At 52.9% G+C, this 21,947-nt stretch overlaps 8 protein-coding genes across 8 annotated transcripts; 5 read left to right on the forward strand and 3 right to left on the reverse strand.

Annotated features, from left to right (window-relative positions):
• Window positions 1-877: 877 nt before the first annotated feature.
• Window positions 878-2,883, forward strand: PG986_007724 (homeobox transcription; the record flags this gene model as incomplete). The annotated part of the gene is made up of 2 exons (XM_066843946.1): window positions 878-1,204; window positions 1,261-2,883. The coding sequence occupies 2 exons, from the start codon at window positions 878-880 to the stop codon at window positions 2,881-2,883; spliced, it is 1,950 nt and encodes a 649-aa protein (XP_066700058.1).
• A 2,373-nt stretch (window positions 2,884-5,256) lies between these two features.
• PG986_007725 (Carboxylic ester hydrolase) lies at window positions 5,257-7,116 on the forward strand (the record flags this gene model as incomplete). Its single annotated transcript, XM_066843947.1, has 1 exon — window positions 5,257-7,116. The coding sequence occupies one exon, from the start codon at window positions 5,257-5,259 to the stop codon at window positions 7,114-7,116; it is 1,860 nt and encodes a 619-aa protein (XP_066700059.1).
• Window positions 7,117-7,963: 847 nt separating this feature from the next.
• On the forward strand, window positions 7,964-9,232 carry PG986_007726 (uncharacterized protein; the record flags this gene model as incomplete). Its single annotated transcript, XM_066843948.1, has 1 exon — window positions 7,964-9,232. One exon carries the CDS (start codon window positions 7,964-7,966, stop codon window positions 9,230-9,232), a length of 1,269 nt encoding a protein of 422 aa, XP_066700060.1.
• Window positions 9,233-9,805: 573 nt separating this feature from the next.
• On the reverse strand, window positions 9,806-10,072 carry PG986_007727 (uncharacterized protein; the record flags this gene model as incomplete). The annotated part of the gene is made up of 1 exon (XM_066843949.1): window positions 9,806-10,072. One exon carries the CDS (start codon window positions 10,070-10,072, stop codon window positions 9,806-9,808), a length of 267 nt encoding a protein of 88 aa, XP_066700061.1.
• A 97-nt stretch (window positions 10,073-10,169) lies between these two features.
• On the reverse strand, window positions 10,170-11,488 carry PG986_007728 (uncharacterized protein; the record flags this gene model as incomplete). The annotated part of the gene is made up of 4 exons (XM_066843950.1): window positions 10,170-10,317; window positions 10,424-10,731; window positions 10,816-11,164; window positions 11,268-11,488. 4 exons carry the CDS (start codon window positions 11,486-11,488, stop codon window positions 10,170-10,172), a joined length of 1,026 nt encoding a protein of 341 aa, XP_066700062.1.
• A 383-nt stretch (window positions 11,489-11,871) lies between these two features.
• PG986_007729 (uncharacterized protein) lies at window positions 11,872-13,736 on the reverse strand (the record flags this gene model as incomplete). The annotated part of the gene is made up of 6 exons (XM_066843951.1): window positions 11,872-12,142; window positions 12,220-12,392; window positions 12,469-12,597; window positions 12,687-13,063; window positions 13,179-13,392; window positions 13,452-13,736. The coding sequence occupies 6 exons, from the start codon at window positions 13,734-13,736 to the stop codon at window positions 11,872-11,874; spliced, it is 1,449 nt and encodes a 482-aa protein (XP_066700063.1).
• A 2,462-nt stretch (window positions 13,737-16,198) lies between these two features.
• On the forward strand, window positions 16,199-16,585 carry PG986_007730 (uncharacterized protein; the record flags this gene model as incomplete). The annotated part of the gene is made up of 2 exons (XM_066843952.1): window positions 16,199-16,415; window positions 16,467-16,585. The coding sequence occupies 2 exons, from the start codon at window positions 16,199-16,201 to the stop codon at window positions 16,583-16,585; spliced, it is 336 nt and encodes a 111-aa protein (XP_066700064.1).
• A 2,088-nt stretch (window positions 16,586-18,673) lies between these two features.
• PG986_007731 (Protein kinase-like (PK-like)) lies at window positions 18,674-19,768 on the forward strand (the record flags this gene model as incomplete). The annotated part of the gene is made up of 2 exons (XM_066843953.1): window positions 18,674-18,700; window positions 18,842-19,768. The coding sequence occupies 2 exons, from the start codon at window positions 18,674-18,676 to the stop codon at window positions 19,766-19,768; spliced, it is 954 nt and encodes a 317-aa protein (XP_066700065.1).
• Between the last annotated feature and the right edge of the window lie 2,179 nt (window positions 19,769-21,947).

Consider the following 21,947-nt stretch of genomic DNA (forward strand, 5'->3'; position numbering starts at 1 on the left):
TCCACACCCACTCGCTCTTGGATTCCCTCCCCCCAAAAGCCCCAGCTAAAGGCTGCTTGTCGCTGCTAGGCTAGGTCCTACTCGCTCGCTCAGCCAGCCCAGCAGCCCAGGCGCGCCCACTCTTTACTGGTGGTAACGGACAGGCTGTTGCGAGGGCGGAAAAGACGGTTCCCTTTTTCTGCTGTTGTGTTGGGCAAGGCAGTTCGCGCGCACATCACAACCAAAGTAGCGTATGGGGCGGCGGCCCACTGCCGCTACTACGCCTACCTTACCTACTGTACTGTGTACTAGACAGACATGGCCGGACCACGCCCATATCCATACCAGCATTACTTTACTACGTGCCCACCCCCTCCCTTCTCTCTCTCGTGATCCTGTGTTGTTTTTGATCCATCCCGGACGTCGTCTGTTTCTTCTGCGTGTCTCTCGTCGGCATCACGAATCCTTGGGTCGCCAAAGTGAGCGTTGTCTCACCTGGACCCGGACAGATCAACTCCCTTGGCCTGTTACTGCTTGGCTGCTTGCTCTCTTATACAAGCCGTAGTCCAACAACAGCAAAACCCTCCTCCCGCCTCGCCTTGTTCCCAAGCCGACTACTACTCTCGTTCTCTACCAAGCATTCTTCGAATTAATACCACATATCATCTGACCTACAGTCCTTCTTTTTCATTACCAAATACGTCTAATCCACCCGCCCCAGTATATACCGCCAACACATCGTCGAGACCATACTTCGGAAGCTATTTTAATCGACTCGTTAACTTTTTTTCTTCCATTGTTGGTTCCATTCCAAACAATCGGAGTGCCTATTGTGCCATTCGGGGTCTCACCAACACACTACGAGATATCGAGTGATAGTCACTCACCACTATCCACCATGGACATGCAATACTGCGCCCAGTCTAATTTCGGGCCTGTCTTTAACTTCTCTCATGGCCCGGGAATGCCTATGCAGTACCCCGAGGAACAGTATCCGGCTTACCCAGGCTTCCATGGCCTTCAGTATATGTACCATGCTCAGCAGGCACGTCACCTTGGATCGGACCGAAACTCCATGAGCGATGGGAAGACGGAATCGAAACCTCGATTATCCAAAGAGGAGGTCGAGAAGCTTGAGAAGGTCTTCCAAGAGAACCCGAAACCATCTAGCTCGGTGAAGGCCGCATTGGCGGACGGGCTGGGACTGGAGCGGCCTAGGATCAACGTAAAAGACCCCCATTCCCTCGCTCATGTAACAGTGTGACTTACAACTCTTTTTAGAACTGGTTTCAAAACCGGCGTGCCAAGGCGAAGCAGGAGAGAAAGCAGGAGGAGTATGAGGCCCGCCGGGCGGCCGAGAAGTCGGCTTCCGAGTCCAGCACGCCTGAGGGCTCCAGGACAGAGACCTCCGATGTGTATGACGAAAGCCCCCATCAGAGCGTCAGACTATCATCGGCGCCATTCCCGGACATGAACTCGGCAGTCGATTCCACCGAGTCCTTCGGCGAGGATGACGAGGATGACCAGGCAGACCAGCACGATGAGAACCCTACACCTAGCTCGGAAGGAATGGCGCCGCACTTCGCTTCTCATCCCATCAAGATCGATCAAGAAAATAACCCTGGGGATATGCAATCGCCGATGTCGCTTGGCTTTTCTCCCCCAGACCAGATGGCCTTCAACTACTCGCACCTCGCTCAAGATTATACCCAACAAGGGGCAATGTTCGGCTACAATAACTTTGTACCGCAGCCGACGCAGCCACTGGCATGCGGGATAAACCAAGAAGCCGTGTCAGCAAGTCCTGTTGAGGACCTGTCGCCAGATCAACAAAACATGGCGGGTACCGACTTCCGCACTGGCCTTCGTCTCCAAATGGGAGCGATAAACACGATGCAGCACGGTTTACCAGTCTGCGACAATGTGTCACCTCTGGAACCACAGCAATTTGATGACGCCTCGACAGAACCGTCCCAAGGTAGCATGCAAGTGCCTGAAAACATGCAGTTGCATTCGCCGCAAGACGCACCTGCTCCATCGGATTCTTTCAAATCACCCCCACCCCCTGCCAATATTGCCTCGCGCCGCAATATCCCCAGGCCAGCTGCTTTGCAAGTACGCTCACGGCCGTTCAACTTGCAAAATGGACCCAAGACGTCGATGGAGGGCCCCAGGCGAAACGATCCCTCCAGTCCCGCGACCGCCATGCGGAGGATCGCTTCAGCCAGCGGAAACATGCCGGGGAGAATACAGAAGCAGACTGCAGGCCCGCGGTCACCCATGTTCTTTGGTAAAAACACCGAGACGTACCTACAGTACCACGCGCGGTCTCCTGTCGGTTCCATGATGTCCAACCTTACGGCTGGCGCTCCCCCGACGCCAATGACACCAGTTGTGTACAACCAGCAAGGGCTACGTGAACCCACAGTTTCGTCGAACTGTTCCGATGACGAAACACTCATGCTGGGCGCTCATGCCGGTGCTTTTGGGCTCGGTGCGTCTTTGAAGACCCCGCCAGGCACCCCGGGTATGCTTGGCAACTTCACATCAAGCAGCCTCGGAGTCCCTCCATTAAGCGCTGGCCTGGACTTCTCGGCCGACCAACCGCTCTTGACGCCTCACTTCCAAACCGAGTTTCCGGACTTGTCGATGCACCACAACGTCCCGAGCTACGTTGAGTTGAACGACAACAGTCTTCCGTCAACGCCGCTGTACCCCAATATGGCTGGGTGCACCCCCGATGCCCTTGGGTACGCGGGCGTCGGCCAAGGAAACCAGCAGTTCGACTGGGAGACGAACGAGTCGATCAGCTCGTCGAGGTCTTCGCCCGGCCAATCCAGATCCAAGCAGATTCACTTCACCCAGAACATGACTCCGCAGGACTACAACCTACAGGAGAACTGACGGGCGGAGCGCGACCACTTCTCCGCCAGCGTCTCTGGCGGGGCATCGTCGCCTTGCGTCCAGGCGCAGGCGTGATATGTACAATTAGGTGGCCTCTTTTGCAATTGCATTGGTCCGTTTTTCCAGCGTTTGCATTTCAGCTTTGAAGCGAGTCATCATGTCGATATAATAAGACCATACCTGGAATTCCCCTGCTCATCATACAGTCGTCAGGCTAGGGGGGTCCCATAATGTAATGTATGAGAGCAGATTCATGTGTCGAAACGTTGTGCGATAATTTGATACCCCATTTGGTGAAGGGGGAATGGAGCGGCGGGATTGCATGGGTTGGAATTGTGCGCCTTCTCAGGCAGGCCGGTTTGGTCCAGGAGAGGATTGTCCTTTTTTTCCCACGGTCCGTTTTCAATACCCCAGAAAATGTTTCTTCGGCGTCTTCAGGATCATGATGGGGCGCATTTTGGATGTCGCGCTTGGGTGGTGGGCATCAGAGAAATTGGAAGGGAACTGTATACGCAGCAGGCTGAGAAGTAATCTAGTCGAGTGGACTTTGTAGCGCTTGTTCCTCATATAATGCGACGATGGCCAGGGGGCCACCAAAAAAAAATCAAGGACGTTCCCGTTGAAGTTGCAACCCAGCTTTCTTCAGAAGAAGGCACGCACATGTATTTAAGCACACAGCATCAAATGGCATCCAATTTCTGGTCTGACCCAACTTTGTTTTGGCCCTTCATTCCGACGACCGGGCCCGTGGTGCAGTTTGTTTATTTGCTACGGAACAATCAATCTCGCAGCATGAAGAGCACATTCCCGGAACTATGGGGAATGGTGGCACCCGTCGCCTTGGAATGAGCGTGAGCGCGTTGCAGAAGAAATTGGCCCGTGGACTTCGTCTGATCCTGTTAATGCTGCTCCAGCTGGTGCTTTCTTTCGTTTGTGCTGCTGTCCACTTCCCGTACCTCGGCATACCCCTGTTTCCTGTTCTGCTTATTATTCTTCCGAACCACTCCCGTGCCTCTCTCGTTTTTCGATCCAACACGCCAGTCATGCGACTGCACGACGAACACCACTCCATAACCGGCCGAGATATCTCGATCCTCTGGACCAGGCCATCGCAGGTTTGCCGGACAAATCCCGACATGCTGACGCCCTCTCAGCTCTCACTCCGCATTCCTTGCCGCATTGGACCTAGGTCTCCCCACAGTAGCTTGCCATTGCATGGTCGGCATCCTGGTCACCATCCTTCTCGTAGTGCCGGGTGTGGGGAAGCAGGAGAATTCCAGGACGATTTCGAGAACTGCGTTCCCGGCACTTGGGCCATCCAAACATGCTGTCCTGCCCACCGCTACTCGAAATGGGACGAGGTGACAGAAGGGAGGATTTTCTCACGTGGTATCGTGGCTCCATAAGCGGGTATCTAAAGAAATGACAGCAGGTGGTGGAAGGAGCCAAGAGGGAGAAGAAGGGAGGAAGGAGGGAGAAGAAGGGAGGAAGGAGGGGGGAAAACCCGCATGCTGACATCTCGCTCAGTCACCATGGTTCATGATTCAAAGCTCGGTGAGTTCCTGCTTGGCTTCTTTCTTGGCAGGCACTAGGCGTATTTCCCGGCCACACAGGCACTTGTCGATGGCGTATCTCGCCCAGTCTGCTGCCTGGAGGAACCTTAGCCAGTGTGTTTCAGTCCATGAGTTGGACGCATAGGTATTTGTTTACCCGACAGACAGGCTGTCCGCTCTAGCTGCATCGTGCGGAGCATGGCAAAATCAGCCTCGCCAATCTGACTCCACGTTTGGGCGCGTGGCATGATCGGAAGCGACTCTTTTTTTTCTTCTTTTCTTTTTTCTTCTGCTTCCTTTCCTACTCCCCCACACCCAACGTGGAAATCCCCGCACTGAATGCAGCCCCAGGGCCCCCCCTCCGCACCATGCGCCGAAGCCCGACTAGGCCGGCACAGTTGCAATGGGTATAATCCGTTCCCTCCTAGCCTAACGGGTGCCTCTGTGTGACCAACTGCTCCTGCTCTGGCTCCAGCTCTGGCTCCACCTGCTCAGTACTTTTTTGGGCAGAAGGTCCGATTGCTTCCCTCTGGGTAGCAAGGTCTATGAGTCGTCAGTCATGGGGCTTCGCAAGGCGTTCGACTCCGAGGCCAGGCCGGAATTAAACAGGCAGGCATTGGAGAATGCCGGTGCGGAGTGAAAGGCGGGAGGGAGCGTGCGGTACGTCATGGAAAGAGTGAGAAGGGCGGGCGAACGGGCGAACGAGCGAACGAGTCGGATGGAGCAGGATAAATAGATCATGTCCTCGCCGCCCCGAGTTCTGGTAGGGTTCCGAAGCCCCCCCCCGAAGCCGATCTTCTGTGCTTGCCTGCCCGTCATCATGCTTCGCCTATCCCTCCTCGCGGCCGTTGGCTGTTCCATCAGCCCGGCCTTCTCCGCCCCTGTCACCGGCGACGCCAGCTCGGCTGCACCTACTGTCACTGTCAAAAACGGCACGTACTCGGGCATCCACAGCGAGAGCTATGATCAGGACTTCTTCCTGGGCATGCCCTACTCCCAGAAGGCCGTGCGCTTCACCCAGGCCGAGTCGCTCAACAGCACCTGGGAGGGTGCCAAGGAGGCGACTGCCTACCCTCGCCACTGCGTTGGCTACGGTGGCGACGAAGTGGGCTACGAGCTCTCGGAGGACTGCCTGTACCTCAACGTCGTCCGGCCCGCTGAGCTCTCCGAGACGGCCGATCTCCCCGTGGCCGTATGGATCCACGGCGGCGGCCTGTTCATGGGCGGATCTGCCGACAAGCGATACAACATGAGCTTCATGGTCGAGCAGAGCGTCAAGCAGGGCACCCCGATGATTGGTGTCAGTCTGAACTACCGTGTCTCCGCTTTCGGCTTCCTCTCGGGCAAGGAGGTCCAGGATGCCGGTCTATCCAACATCGGCTTCCATGACCAGCGTCTGGCCCTGCGCTGGGTCAACGAGAACATTGCTTCCTTTGGTGGTTCGCCTGAAAAGGTGACCATTTTCGGAGAGAGTTCCGGTGCCGAGTCTGTCCATGCCCAGGTTTTCGCTTTCAACGGTAAGTCATGCAACGTCATCATCGATGATATTTCCATTCAAGTATATACGTACAAAGCCAATGCTGATCTTACTTCAGGACGCGACGATGGTCTGTTCCGAGGAGCTATGGCCCAGTCCGGCTTTGGCCAGAGTATATTCCGTTTCCCCGGGGGTCTGAACGACACGGTGAAGCGCCAGGAGACCTTTGACAACCTTGTCAAGAACGTGACCTCGTGCGCCTCTACCGTTGGTACTGCCGATGCCATCCCCTGCCTCCGGACCGCGCCCTTCGAGGAGATCAACCATGCTCTCAACGTCAGCAGCGTTGGCCCCTGGGCCCCGCAGTTCGACGGCGACTTCTTCGCCGACCATCCCCTCAACCAGCTCAATAACGGCAAGTTCCCCAAGATCCCAATCCTGATTGGCGAGAACACGGACGAAGGCACCGCCTTTGGTAGCGGTAGGGGCCCCAACGGCGGTCCCATCAATACCGATGCCGACTTCGAGTGGTCCATTAGGAATGGCCTGTTGGGTTCCCAGGCTGCCGAGGCCTCGGGCAAGTCTATCGACGTGCTGACCTCTGAGCTGATGGCCCTGTATCCCAACATTCAGAGTCTGGGCATCCCATCCCTTGCATCGTGGCCTGAGGTTATCAATTCCACCACGGAGGGAGTCGAGACGATGGGTCTGCAGTACCGCCGTGGCAACGCCCTGTTCGGCGACGTCATGATGCACTTCGCCCGCCGCCGGGCCAACATTGCGTGGGCCAAGGCCGGCCTCCCGTCGTGGAGCTTCCGCTTCGACGTGACGACGCCCGGTTCGCCCGGTTCCGTCTCGGCGACGCACTTCCAGGAGGTGGCGTACGTGTTCCACAACCTGGCCGGCGACGGCTACACCGAGGACCAGAAGCCGTTCCCGGCGGACGCGCCGGGCATCGCGGCGAACCGCGACCTCGCCCTCACCATCTCGTCGGCGTGGATCAACTTCGTGACCGGGCTCGACCCCAACGGCGACAACGTGAAGCCGGCGTGGCCGCGCTACGACCTCGCGGCCGGCGGCGGCGTGGGCGAGAACATGGTCTTCGCGGTCGAGGGCCAGGGCTCGCACGCCGAGATTGACGATTACCGCGCCGAGGCCATCAACTGGATAATTGAGAACAGTCTTACCGTCTTTGGCTCCTAATCAAGAAGAAGATGCGGGGACGATTGTCGGAATGGATGGCTGCTAATGATGGCCCGTTTCAAATCTTAATGTGTATGGGGCTTTCACTTGGCCATCTGCAAGAGAAATCGGTCTACGGTGTTCTCATATGTAATATGCATAATCATTCAAAAGATAATCCTATTGAACATAGTAAATCAAGTAAAAGATGTATGGACCAGACAAAAAAAATTCAGCAGATGTTTGCACAACAATCAACGAAGATTGGCAGAAGCTGCAGGAACGCAGTTAGTCGTCAACCTAACGCAAAGTCAATCATGAGATCGAGCTACTCAGGTTAAACACGATCGATCCAAGGCTTGGCATCTGCCTCTGGCCAGCCTGCTGGGTAAATCGGCACGTTGACGAAAGACGGTCGTGTGTGTGATTCTGCAGTAGGCTTCTAGCCGCCATACCCGGGTCTATCGCTGTCGACACGCTTGCGGGCAGGCCCAGTATGATGTAACCGCCGATCATTAAGCCTGCCGCTAAGCACTGGGGCTGCGTCCGACGAACACCTAGATTTCCTCGGCGAATTCTCTGCTCATGTCTTGGAAATCATCATGGGTCATGGAGAGAGTCCGACGCCTTGGAACGGGGGAGTTAGCGAGTGTGGTGTGGACTATGGATGACGAACCCCAAGAACTGGAGGAGTGGGCGACTGGGGCGGGAGAGGAAGTCAGGGCTCTCTATCCAGTAGTCCACCTCTCATCGGGACCATGGCGTTGATGTCCTTCCCTTTGCCCGTATCATACACTTCATACTAGCCACCCGGGGCTTCGGGTTTTCACCAAAGTCTTTTACACTTACGCATCACCACAGGAACAAAATGCTACACAGAAAGAAGAATCACGCCTGCCGGGACGAGCTGGAGTCGCCACAAGATGAGCCCCGTCACCGACACCTCCCCTTCCGGCTTCGGGTGACCCGGATCACTTGGCAATGGTTCCCCAGCACCATGTCGACGGGGGCGCTGGCGTCGCTGCTCGGCCAGCAGCCCTTCACCTTCCCGGGGCTGACGACCATTGGCAAGCTTTTCTTCATTCTGGACATGGTGCTGTTCCTCGCCTTCTCGTCCCTCATCGCCGTGCGCTTCGTGCTCAAGCGCCACGCCATCCTGGCCTCGCTGCACCACCCCTCCGAGAGCTTCTTCTTCGGCGCCTGGTGGGTCTCGTTGGCCCTGCTCCTCAACTGCGCCGCCTCCTACGGCATCCCGGGGCTCGGCGGCGCGGACGGGGGCGGCGCCTGGCTGGTAGCGGCCCTGCGCGTCCTGTTCTGGGTCTACTTCGCCTGCGCCACCCTCGTCGCCGTGCTGCAGTATTACATCATCTTCCAGACCGAGCACCTGCACGTCAGCGACGCCATGCCCGCCTGGATTCTGCCCGCCTACCCCTTCCTCGTGTCCGGCCCCCTCGCGGCCCAGATCGCCAAAACCCAGCCCGACGCCACTGCCGCCCTGCAGATCATCGTGGCCGGCATCTCGGGCCAGGGCCTCGGCTGGATCCTGGCGCTGCTCATGTACTCGGTCTACTTCACCCGCCTCATCCGCAGCGACATGCCCCAGCCCAGCGTGCGGCCGGGCATGTACGTCTCCGTCGGCCCCGCGGCGTACACGGCGGCCGGCCTGCTCGCCCTGGGCCAGCAGGCCCACCGGCAGCTGCCCGCGGGCTTCCTGGGCATCACCTCGCTGGCCGTGGGCGACGTCTGGCTCGCGGCGGCGCTGCCGGCCGGCCTCTTCCTCTGGATGGTCGCCATCTGGTTCGCGGGCGTGACGACGCTGCACGTGGCGCGCGACGCGCGCCGCATGCGCTTCTCGCTGCAGTGGTGGGCCTTTGTCTTCCCCAACGCCGGGCTCGCCATGGCGACCATCCAGATCGGCAAGGCGCTCGGTAGTAATGGCGTCAACGTGTTCGCGGCGGCGCTCACGGTCCTGCTTGTTTGTTTCTGGTTGCTTTGCGCCGCCATGCATGTGCGCGCTGTCTGGCGGCATGATCTGCTGCAGCCGGGCAGGGACCAGGGCGTGGACGATGTTAATGCGGTGCATGACAGGGCGAAAGAAGAGAAGGAGGAGGAGGAGGAAGAGAAGCTGAGCGTGTAGATACTCTACCTAATTACACAGAACAGGAGAGGCGTGAATGAGATGAAGTTATAGTGGTAGTAGTAAAAACCACAGTGAAATTATTCGCCTATCCTGCTCCTGCATTGAAATCTTCCGTACTGAGTGAATAGTCACCCTGTTGGGTACACAGGGTTAATTGATCGTAAGGACGCCGCTATCTCCAATCTAGAGTTATTTCACGTCGTTTCTTATAATATTGTTAGTAAGGCGATGAGAGCTGTGCCCAATGTGGCACACTTGAACTCACGCTCGCGTTGTTTTCTCGCTGTGTTTTGATTCGAATTCCCCATGGGCTGTCCAGCGATACGACCGATCGGCATACTTCTGTCAACATATGCAAGTCAGTCTTCGTTACCCCAGTCGAGTTCGGAGAGAATGCCGAGCTGCCCGTATTGGCCGCCGGTGGGGGGCAAGCATTACAACGCAGTAGAACGGGGGCTTCTCCAAAGTACCCCACGGCGGGGTAGTATGCGGAGGAAGACGATGGGCCGGCCTCCTGGTAACTCAAGGGGGCTCAGGAGTGAGGGGCGACGTCGTGTTTATGTGGACGTACTATTGTTCCCTCACAATGAGCAGCAGTTCGCGAGCCTCGGAGCCCAAGGCGAAGCCCCTCCCCGCCGGGGTCTGGACGCCCGTCATCACGCTGTACGACGACACGCCGGCGCAGGGCGTGGACCACGGCGCCATGTACCGGTGTACCGGCACTGCCAGCACCTCGTGCGATCCGGCATGCACGGCCTGATGTACCTGGGCACCAACGGCGAGCTGGCGCTGCTGGCGCGCGAGGAGCGGCAGGCCATATTCTAATGAGGGAAACATTAATAGGTTCAGAGACTTCGATCTGCAGTGATTGTTCAGTCTATATCCGACGCGTTCTTTCACTCCTAACCCTAGCCCTAACCCTGAATCCCTTTGCTCATAGTTTTGCAGGTTCTCGTGGCCCCGGGATATCCGGAAACTTGGTCGATGCGCGTAGCAAGTAGTCGACATCCGACGTGTTCAGCATATCCGGGCCAGCCTGGCCCAGGTCCGTGATGCCGCATAGACGCAATCGAGACTTCGATCTCGTCGTTCAAAACTGGGGAACGAAGAGCGATGAGTTATCAGTGAATTGTAAACTTTCGAGAGAAGAGGGAGCCTGAACTAGGGCGGCATATTTGATCTGTCTACTCACTTTGAGTCAGATGCTCGGCACCTTCTTGTCCGTACACCAACGAGTACAAGTACGGCCGTCCGATTCCGACGGCGGATGCGCCCGATGCGATGGCCTTCAGGATGTCGGTCCCGCGCTCAAAGCCGCCGTCGACGTAGACCTCGAGCTTGGTGAAGATGGCCTTGATGCCCGCCCCCGCCATCTGGCTCAGCAGCTCGGCCGTCTTGCGCCGGTCCGCGTTGACGTACAGCGGGAAGAAGCAGGGTTGTGCTGGGTCGCCGGACTCGGTGATGCTGCCGAGTGGATACGAGGCGTTACTGGAGATCTATTTAGACCAGCGTTTCGTCAGTTATTTCCTTCTTCTTTTTACCCCTTTCCTTGACTTACACATTGGATGATACCCTCCGACGCCGCAGCTCTCGCCAAAGCCAGGTCTTGGGGGGGGCAGGGCCTGGCTAGCCGCCTTCTCAAAGTCGGCGGCGCTGATCAACGAGAATAGCGGCGGATGTGCTGTTTCAGCCGACGGACTTCCCTCGATATGTGTTTCTGTTGATGATGATGATGCTGCTGCTGCCTTGTTGTCCTGTTCCTGCCGCGCTTCTTGCACGGTGCCTGGGGATGGCACATCACTGCTGGCTTCCTCTAGCAGGCCCTTGAACTTGTCGACGGACAGATTTGCTTCCAGAATACCGGGAGCATGCACCTCACCGTACACTGTCGTGGCATTGGTGCCGGCATGTTGGAGCAGAACTGCGTTACTATGCGAAGATGCTCAAAGCCAAGATGCATCTAACAACAGCAGCTCCAAGCCCAAGAAGAGTACATATCACCGAGCATCATGCATCCAACCCGGGAACACACTCCGTTGGGAGCAGCTCATGCGCCAGGTCTTTCCCTGCGATCGGGGCCGGGTTCCTCTGTTTGCCATGCATGCCCTGGAGGTGCTGGCAACCCCGATCGGAGAGAAAGCCGATCACCCCCACCACACCCATCAACTTTCCGGGGCTTTCACGGCTGGCCTGCAGACTCTTGTTTCCGCGAGGAAGATGCAGACTCTGGCCGGTAGCGTGGGGGATTCGCATACTAGCCCGTTGACGTATTTGCTATCCATCCCAGGCGGTTGCAGAACAGGTGCCGGCCATCACGGGTGGCAAGGTTGGCTACCCGACCGCCAACGCCGCTTACACTCCAACCGTCGATGGTTGCTATTGCGCGATTGGGCAAATGTACGACCCCACCACCGGCGCCACTGTACCATCCTACCACCCCATGCCAGAGGGACTGAGGGACTGATGGGGCATTTTGTGCATTTTAATTTCTTTTGACCTAAAGAGACTGATGGAAAAGGTGGACAGGAGTATATATATATATATATATATATACACATATAACAAAAAGATGAGCCGGAAAATGTAAATCTACAATGTAGCGTGTCCCGGAGATCTCCTTCTTGATAGCCCCCCTCTTATTTGGCGGCAACAAGCGGATTGTAGAAACGGAAGCGGTTGAAGGGGTCATATTTGGCCTTGAGCTTCTTCAAGAGGGCCAGGCGCCACGGTTCGTCGCCGTACATGGACTTGGCGGTCTCCCAGGGATGGCCCCAGGCGTAGTTCACATAGGTCTTTGGGGTTTGGCCCGGGCCCTGGCCCTCCATCAAGAGATCGAAAGTCTCCTTGGCCCACGCCCGGGCCGGCTCCAACAGACCGGAGCCTTCCGGCACCGTCGCCTTCAGGTAGCTGCCCAAGCCGGGGGGTGTCAGTATGTGACGCATCATTGGTGCTTATATCCAAGTACTCAAGTGGGACGGACGTACACGATGAAGTTCTGTTCCCGGTGGGGGTAGGCCGTCGCGTGGGACGGGACTTGCTGGACCGCCTTGTTTCCGTAGCCCTCGTGGGCGAGGAGGGTCCCGCGCGCCATGACGGGGTACTGCGCCAGCGTCCGCGCGAACAGGCCGTAGAGGCGGCGCTGGGTCGTCACGTTGTACTCCCCGGAGCAGGGCGTTGGCGAACACGCTGGAGCCGGGCTCGCAGTGGTGGTCGTGCAGGCCGGTGCCCGCCACGTCGGGGATCTGGACGTAGGGGACGTCGCGCACGTTCTGCAAGACGGCCTCGATCGCGTTGAAGGGCTGCAGCATCGCCTCGGCCTCTTCGGCGGGGCCGTTGTAGGCGAAGTCCCAGAATATCACCGGCTGGAAGAGGTCAGTCGCTTTTCGAGCGATGTCGCGAGGAATCGGCACGAGGGAGGGGGGGATCGCGGGTTTATCACAACGTGACGTACCTCGGTCTTGCTAATGGACTGGTTCAGAGTGTAGGTGCCCGCATCCATGCCCAGCAAGACGGGCGCGGAGCCGTTGACGCTCTTGTGCAGCTTGTTGATCTCTTCGAAGACGGCCTCCAGCTTGTCTCCCGTCCAGGTGTAGCTATGGTAGTGCCACGTGCTCTTCGGCCGCGGATGGATCTTGATCCGGGAGCTTGTCACGATACCAAAGTTATGACCGGCACCTCTCATGGCCCAGAAGAGGTCCCTGTGGCTAGTGGCGTTTACCCCTATTTCCGAGCCGTCGGACGTAACGACGTTGAGGTGCACGACGCCATCCGCGGCGAGGCCATAGAGGCCCTCCAGGCGGCCATGGCCGCCGCCTAGAGTAACCCCTCCTAGACCAACACATTGAGCAGCTCCAGTGCCTACCAGCCCGCTGACGTTAGTGCCGACTTCATCTCAGTGATGCGTATTCTAGGAGGGGGGGTGGCCCTTGGAAAGGCATCTCACTCGTGACATATCCCTTGTCCCAGAGGGCTCGGACAGTTGGGTCGGCAAAGGCTCCGCCCTGAAGCAAGGCCGTCTGTCCGTTGGCAGCAATGTCTACGCCCTGGAGCTTGATCATGTTGATCTGCAGACCTTTGAAGGCATTGAGGCTCGTAGTGAATCCGTGGCCACGGTTCTTGACCAGAAACTCGATACTGTTGTCGTTGCAATATCGGACCTGCGTCCCTTGTTAGCCTTCAGTTCCGTTGGCTTTAGAAATCCATCATCAGTTCTTACAATTTTGGAAATATCGGCCTCTTGGGCCGGTTCTACAATGATCTCGACATGGGGCTGCACGAACTCATTCCATCTCGAAGACGCTTCGGGGAACTCGGGGCTCTCGGGGCCAAAGATGAGTGTATCGTTGGACAGGATGTGTCCCAACTCCCGCTGGACCACAGCGGTAGTCAGGTTGCGCCGAGTGAGGGGGTTGTTTTGGAAATAGCGAGGGAATGGCGTTGCGGCTACCAACGACTGCAGAAGCAGGGTGCCATATACGGCCAGGGAGGAAATAGGGGCCATTTTTTGGTGAGGGCGCACTTTGGATCGGATGGCAGTTGGCCCCTAACGCATCTTGTTGGTTTACACTGTCACCCCTTTATATATACGTTGGATATTCCTCCATTCTCCCCTTCGCCAGTGATTATTTACAGCCAAAGTATAATAACCTCCATGGTAGCGGCGCCTCCAGCTCCTTCGACCAGGTCGGCCACCTCATGGTGCTCATCAGGCCGCGTAGTCCTCGTCTGGCCCCAATAAGCCAGCCTCGGATAGGAGCCGAAAAATCTCGGAGAGGCTCACCGCAGACGACCAAAAGGGCCAATCAAGTCCCAGCTAGACTAAGCGTCAGAATGAGGCGCCACCGAGGTCTCTGGTACGCGGTACTTTTGCTTCCAAAACTCTCGTCCAAACATCTATATTGTCGGGGTGCTCGGAACACGCACGTAAAGACTGGATTCCACTCTTTCGGGTACGGCTATGCCTCACAGGCTTCATCGCAGTACCCAATGTCCCGGCCTGGCAAAGGCCGGGAAACGCAATATATGTGACCGCGTCCGTCGCAGGCTTGTGTAACGATTGATCACCGAATCCCTCGGAATGGGGAAAACAGGAGTGCTAAGGACCGTCCTCGTACTTAGGTAGATGAATTGGAGTCGTATGTTGCCGTACCATGCATAGGAGGGATTCGACGGGGATGATAGAGAAGCGTGGGTGCTTGTCGCACGATGTAAGCAACTTGTTGAAGGACAATGCATGGAAATGCAGTAATTCGCATGTTTCTTTATACATGGGCCTGTAAGCGTGGAGATTTACAGTGCAGACGGTCATCACTTCCCGCCCCAAACGCTGACGTTGGATGTGGCAAGCGAGGTAGTACAAGGTCCATATCTGACCGGACAAATCGCAGATACGGAATCACCTCGGACAACCTATAGTTACGACATTATGGTTATTACCTCCTATGATAAGCCGAAGTCGCAACGGCTCGCACTTGGCGTCGCCGCAGCCAGTCTCGTAAAGCGAGCGGGATTGAAGCCTCTGCACGTCGTCAATGTATACGCGGCCCCGACACCAGCTTCACCTTCCTCAGTCCTGGCACTGTGAATGGATCCATGAACGTCACAGTAGGACTCATTACAATGTGTACATCAATGCAATAGGGTATTCGATGCACTCCATAACCACAGACGGGGCAGGGCCTGGAATCTGAAGGCGTGCCGAAAGTGAATAAGAATAAGTGCTCGAGCTTCAATACTTGTATAGTAAGGCAGGATCGAAATAACAACCTCGAGATATCAAGGGCCGTGTCACAGCCTGACACTAAGTGTGGCGAGACCAATGGGATATATGGGCTGTCTGTCGTCTGGTGCGCACCAGGTTCGTTTATGAAAAATAAGGTTGGGATCAGACAGAGATGCGTTACAAGCTGCTCCAGCGGTGGCCGCGAAAGGTTCTTGAGTCAATACGAATTAAGGGGCAGTTCAGTTCGCTTAGACAGCACAGCGTAGGGCATGGGATAAGACGCTCGAACACAAAAGGATGAGTGTCCGCCTCTGCGTTTGATCCATTCATCGTCCCCTCCACCCCTGCTTGCGTCCTTCCGTCGTAGACCCTGACCCGCTGGATGTCGCCAGTCCCAGTGCCCTCAAGATCTCCGGCAACGCCACCTTGGAAGACTCGGGCGCCTTTCTTTCCCACGCCGGTACCGACCGGTGGCCATGAGCAGTCTCCCTAGTTGTCGCAATCCTTACTTACTTGGGGTGGTTTCCGTCTTATTATAGACGATGAGACTCTTATGTGACGAAAGAGAGGAACCCAACTCTATGCACATGCCGCCATAACCATGACAGTGATACGAGTCCCTCGACAAAAGGTTGGCGCGTCCGCTCTCCCACATGCTGAAAGGCTAGATAGAACCAGCAAAAAAACAAAAAACAAAACATACAACACCGAGGATTCCCAGGTCGTCACCGACCCTAGTACTAATTCGGCTCTTTAAATTCTTATCTAGGGGGAGAGCGGATGCCGACCTTATGCAGCAAAGTGTCTCAGCAAGGGAAGACGCAGCACCGCCGCACGAGCTATACCAAAAAGGTTTAAATTGAAGCAAAACGGATAAAAACGGTGCTTAGTACCGTACAGTATTCTGTATAAATCGTAGATTCTCCAACCTTCGCTTCGCAGGCGTTGCTATTTCGAGTGGCCTAATTACGATTAATTTCGAACTAGACGCCCTGATAAATATCGACAGTATATTAACTTAAAGCATTGTGTTACACTCTAGAAAGAGGAGCCGGTGGGGATACTCCCCCACTATAGCGCGTAACGGTCTTAACACAAACGCCAGACCGAGTCCAGCAATAGGTAGTAGGGTTAGTCCGACCTTTAATATTCGACTTTCAATTAAAACTGTAGCCCAGACATTTCCCCAACCCATTACCACTGTGTTTCGCTTTATGCATTAATATGCGAAGGTCGACAACATGGAGCACAGCGCAACCGACTTTGACCGGGTCTTTGCAGCCATTCGAAATGCTGATCTGCGGTATCCAGACGAGGAACTGCTCGAAAGCTTCCTCGAGGACTCAATAGACTCTGAATATGCCGCTCGCTATGCGCTACAGACCTGCTCCGCCACAAGAGTCGGCGGCCTTGATCTGACGCCTTTACTGTCGGATTGGAAACGATTGATCGCTGCTGGTAAGTTTTAGAGATAGCTATCATATGGGAACCTACACTAATGAATAGAAGTTACGCACGAGGTCCCTTTCCACCAGCAGCCTGATAGAGCTGTCGCCGCCGATATCTGGAAAGAGACGGGGGCAAGTGTTGTATCACCGGCTTGCCAAACTCCCTCTTTGATCCGTTAATTGTCGCTCCTATAAGATGCAACCCCCTCTGGCTGACCCCCCCCTCACTGACCCCTCCTAATTTTAAATGATTCTAAAGCCCCTAAGCAATAACAGTATATAAAGGGGTTAAATCTCACTCGTCTCCCAATTAAAGTAGATTAATCTCTTCCTCTTTTTTTCCTCTTTTTACTACCACTAATATAACTAAAAAAGCACGTATTACGTAGGCGGTCCAGGCCGTACTGGCCGGCGAAAGTATTAACCGTGCGGCTAAAGACTATAACGTTAACAGGGGCACCCTTCGCAACCGAATTAAGGAGAACCCTAATAAAAAAAAGAAGTATGAGGCTTTACAGTTATTTACCCCCTACCGAAGAGACTTTTTTAATTAAATAGGCTTTTTTTTAAGCCAGCCTAAACTACGCATTAACGCATCGGTTATTTCGTATATACACTTAGCGTATTCTCTTTATAAAAAAGTCGATTACTTTATCGATAAACGATAAGTGCACCGTTTTTTAAAACGTTATTCGGCCTTTAAAACTATACGTGCTAAAGCGATAGATTTCCGGCGTTTCGTATACATATTAAACGGGGCTATACGAGGGTTTTTTAATCGGTTTAATACTGCCATTATTAATAATATACCCCCTCGATTTAAATTTAACGCCGATAAAATAGGAACTACGATAACGATAAGAGAAAGTATTATAGTAATCGAACTTACCGCTTATTAAAGTTTAATACGAAACGATTTAACTAATCGCGAGTAAGTAATTATTTTAGAGTATATTAATACTGTTAATAATATTCTATCGCCTTTAATTATATTTAAAAGCTAATTAGTTTAATAATAATGGTTTCTTTAAAAAAAGACAAGGTTAATTACGAGTATAAAGACTAAGCCTTTAAAGCGTTATTAAAAGAATAGATTTTTAATCCTATAACTTTAAAATAGTTAAAAAAATTTTTTATCCTCTTAACGAAGCTTAATAACCTTAACTAATAGAGGCTTTTAATTTTTAATGGATATAAAAGTTATATTAACGATGACTTTATATTAGTAGCGTTAAAAGTTAAAGTATAGCTCCTTTACTTATTACTATATAATTCTCATATACTCTAGCCCTTAAATATTAACTGTTTTAAGGTCTTAAAAAGGAGGTTCCGAAAGGAGCTCGACTTAATATACGCTATTATTAATAATAGCTACGTTAAAAAGAGGGACTTTTTTAAGCTTAGGCTAAAGTACGTAAAGTAGCTTTTACCCTTAAAATTATCGCTAATAAATAGGTAATAATTAATATTTACCCTCTTAATATTAAAAAGCTAATAAATAATAAACTCCGGCGTTTTAATATAGTACGAACTATTAACGAGGCTATTACCGCCGAAAATACGCGCTAGCCGGCTAAACCGAAAGCTAAAAAGATCGAGACGCCGAAAAATAGCCGGCAGGTTAAAAATTTAAGGGCTGCGATATTTAATGTAAAGGTTACTACCGGTGATTTAATTAAAAAGTTATTATAGAAAAAGCTCGGCAAGAGTATTAATAATTTAACGGCTTAAATCGGCCGGTTAAAGTAGGAAAAGGCCGGTTTAAAGGCAGATTTAAAGAAAATAAGGGCTTAAAAAAGAGAAAGGTCGATAAAGACCCTAATAAGGGCTTTATTTATATAGTAAACATTAAGGAGGTTTAAGAGAACGTTAAAAAAGGAAGGCTAAGAAAAAGCCGAAAAGGGGCGCCGGTAAAGTGGTAAAAATTAATGTAAATCGAGCTAGTAATAAGGGTAACTCTATTATAATACGCACGAGCTAAAACAGACCTTAAAATATAGTATGTATTACTTAATTAACCTATTTATTAATGTTATTATTAATTTTTATATTTATTTTAAGGGGGTTAGTGAGGGGGGGTTAGCCAGAGGGGGTTACATCTTACTCTTAATTAAGAAGCTAATCGAAAAAGTAACTATATCGTCTTTTCGCCGTCTCCTCTACCATCTAATTTTAGCTAATAGAGCTCCTCTTAGTCTTTACACGATATTCTTAAAGCTTTTATTGGCCCTGAATTACAGCAGTGGGTTCTTAATGGAGAATCTCACGATGCATACCAAACATATTGGCTTGTCCGTAAATCCGCTGCAACGGCGTTATCCTAAGGATTCTATCAATTTACATTTAACCAAGGGTCTGTTGTAAGTTTCTCGTCGCCCTATCCGGAAGCACGCATACCCGCTTATCAAAATTGCACTTTCGCTTGCACAGAATTAGTACTATGTTGCTGCACTCCGCATTGGAGGTCCGCCATGGCCTTCCATTCATGACAAGACACCAGAGCTTCGGAAAAGCTATTTTACAGACCACTCGGCTTCCGGTATGGTCACTCCAGACATTTCTTCATTGCAACTTTTGTCACGATTTGCTAATCCTTTCCGATGGAGTTGTGTTGCTCGGGAGATCGCTGGTAAAAAGCTACAGCCAGCCACTAAATTGCCGCATACTTCGCTGCAGCACTTTTTCCCCAAGCGTTTCGTGAACACTCTCATCTCGACTTGGCGCTTGACGCCAGCCTCTCTCCGTATTCTAATCTATCGCTGCTTGGGGTTTATCGGAGCGAAGGTGTACGGGTCATCATGCAGCTTGAAAGTCCAACAACTTCCGTTCGGCATGTATCTCAAGACGGCGGGCTTGACATGGCACGAAGGCTTGGCCAACGAGTATGGTGCGTTGCGCCTCATAAGACAGCATACACATATGCCAGTTCCTTGCCCCATCGATCTTGTATCAGACTCGGACAAGTCTTACCTCCTCACCTCCCGAGTTTCGGGCGTTCGTTTGGGATCATGCATTGATACGCTTAGTGAAGATGAGGAACGTTTATTGGTCTACGATCTGCAGAGATGCATTGAACAGCTTCGAGCGATACCAAAGGACGCCTTATCCAAATATGCCATCAGCAATGCGGTTGATGAGGCATGTTATGATCACCGAGTTAACATGTGTTTGGATTACGACGAGGACCGAGGAGATTTCGTCGGGCCATTCGTCAACGAGGAGCAGTTCAACAAGACTCTCCAGACACCCGCCTTGCCAGATGTATTTCACTGTAGCGGCCACAAGATTGTCTTTACTCACTCGGACTTGAACATGCGGAATGTCCTGGTGCGTAACGGCAGGCTTTCTGGGATCGTGGATTAGGAAAACTCGGGATGGTATCCGGAATACTGGGATTATACTAAAGCCCATTTCATCACGAAACTTCATCGGCGATGGTTAAGGATTGTCGATATGGTTTTTAAACGATATAGGGACTATGAGAGTGAACTAGCAACCGAACGCCAGCTCTGGGATTATTGTATGTAGGAACTGTCCTAGGTTTCCACCGTTAAAACCAATGATCGTGTCAATGGCTCTGTAGAAAGAGAGATTGGAGAGCCCGCTGTTAATCGCTAGTGGATTGTGATATCGAACTGCGCCTCGTCACATAACCGCTTAGCCGTTCGGCCTTCGTCAAATCGGGCAATGTCACGGCGCTGGGTCACCGAGCCGAATGTTGAGACAAGACCCCTACGCAAACCTTCCTGCGGATTTTCCCGAAACCCTGTACCGAGCCTCTAATTTGGTATATCTGATAGTCTCCTGCCTAAGCCAGAACTGTAGCTACTTGAGCTACATCCTTGTCATATTAGTTACGACTCCCAGATAGACTGTAGTAATAGAACCTGAAGACGACGCACTCATTATATTACCTGTATACCGCCCGTGATATGGTTCCCCATTGGCTTTAGCTGACCTCGGTGTACTAGATGACGATAAAGCGGATGTGGACGACCTCGTTAGTAACCAACTCACCTCGCCTTCCGATAGCCCCGCCCGGAAGAGGCTGAGACCGGCCTCCCCTGAGTCTTCCACGTCTTCCACGCCCAGCAGGACGAAGAGAACGATGGCGGGAAAGAAGAAACTACTATACGGGTAACCCTATCCGTTGTCTTTAGTACTAAAACCAGAGGGTGATATAGCCACTGCGGTAAATTCGGGGCTGGTGGTTATTTAACCTGCCTTTTGGCATCGATTGATACTTATACTACTTGTCGCCCATCTGCCTCCACCTGCCGAGTTCCTCCAGGCTCTTTTGACGGGCGCGGCAGCGGACGGTTTTACCTATATGTGTAAGCAGTACTGCCTTCACCTTAGAAAGAGGCAGATAACACCGGTAAGAGAAGTGAGATGGGTGAGAGCTATAGAGCAGGCGCACAAATGCACGCCTACCTTAAAGGGATTAATGTGCTATCGCTCTAACACTGTATTCCATCCCCGACTTACGCGATCGGGGTTAACTGACCCGGCTTGCTACCTTCTTGGATGGCGTTTTGACGTTTTTAACCGAGGCGAGTTATGAACTACTATACGCACCCCGAATTTTGGTTTGTAGAAGGAAATGGTAAATCAGAGGTACAAAGGAACGGTCGTCTCACACGGCCTGAAAGGGAAAACGGTGCGGAGTAGAGGGTACAGCCCCTCAGCACCGTCCGAGTTCCGTTCTCCTGTCTGTAAAATGACTCTCTAAGCTCTTACCTGGGGGGAGAGCGGATGCCGACCTTACACAATAAAGTGTTCCAAAAGGGAAGACGCCGCACCGCCGCACGAGCCATGCCAAAAAGGCCTAGATTGAAGCAAAACGGATTAAAACGGTACTTAGTACCGTATATTATCCTCTACGATTTACAGATTCTCCTACCGTTCTCCTTGTACCTTCGCTTCGCAGGTATTGAGTAGCCCAATCACGCTCAACCTTGAACCAGCCGCCCTGATAAAAATACGCCCAGTCTTTTCATAGCCCGCACTCATAACTTGACACTCGATTCGGTGGCAGGGCTATGCGAGGATCAGTTAGAGACTATGAACCCCGCCTTCTCTACCTTCTTCTGTGTTTTTCCATTTCGCTCCCAACCAATAGCCTGTTTTGCATCACACCCAACATCCAGGATTCGGCATACAGCCTGCAGCCATGGCATTTCTTACTCGTCCGTATTGGACATATGGTGGTTGCCCGCCGGCTGGTGGTGAGTCATGACTGCCTTTCTGGCTGAAATAAGTCCATTGGGGCCAACGTCTACATGCGGCCCGGGCCTCCGGTCGGACAACAAATTGACATTCATCATCATCATCATCAATTATAAAACACCAGATGGTCCTCGCATCAAGGCATCCAGTGAATACGTGTGGTATTTACCAATTTCCATCTAAATCAAATTTTCCGACTGTCCCCAATACACATCAACGAACAAGCAGTGGAGATGTGCGAGGCTTGCCAGCATTTGTGCAATTGTACTGAACAAGCAGCGGAGTTGTGCGAGGCTTGCCATCATTTATGGAT

Source organism: Apiospora aurea, assembly GCF_038362705.1.
Source record: "Apiospora aurea strain CBS 24483 chromosome Unknown utg000005l_segment0_segment0, whole genome shotgun sequence".
Classification (NCBI taxonomy): domain Eukaryota; kingdom Fungi; phylum Ascomycota; class Sordariomycetes; order Amphisphaeriales; family Apiosporaceae; genus Apiospora; species Apiospora aurea.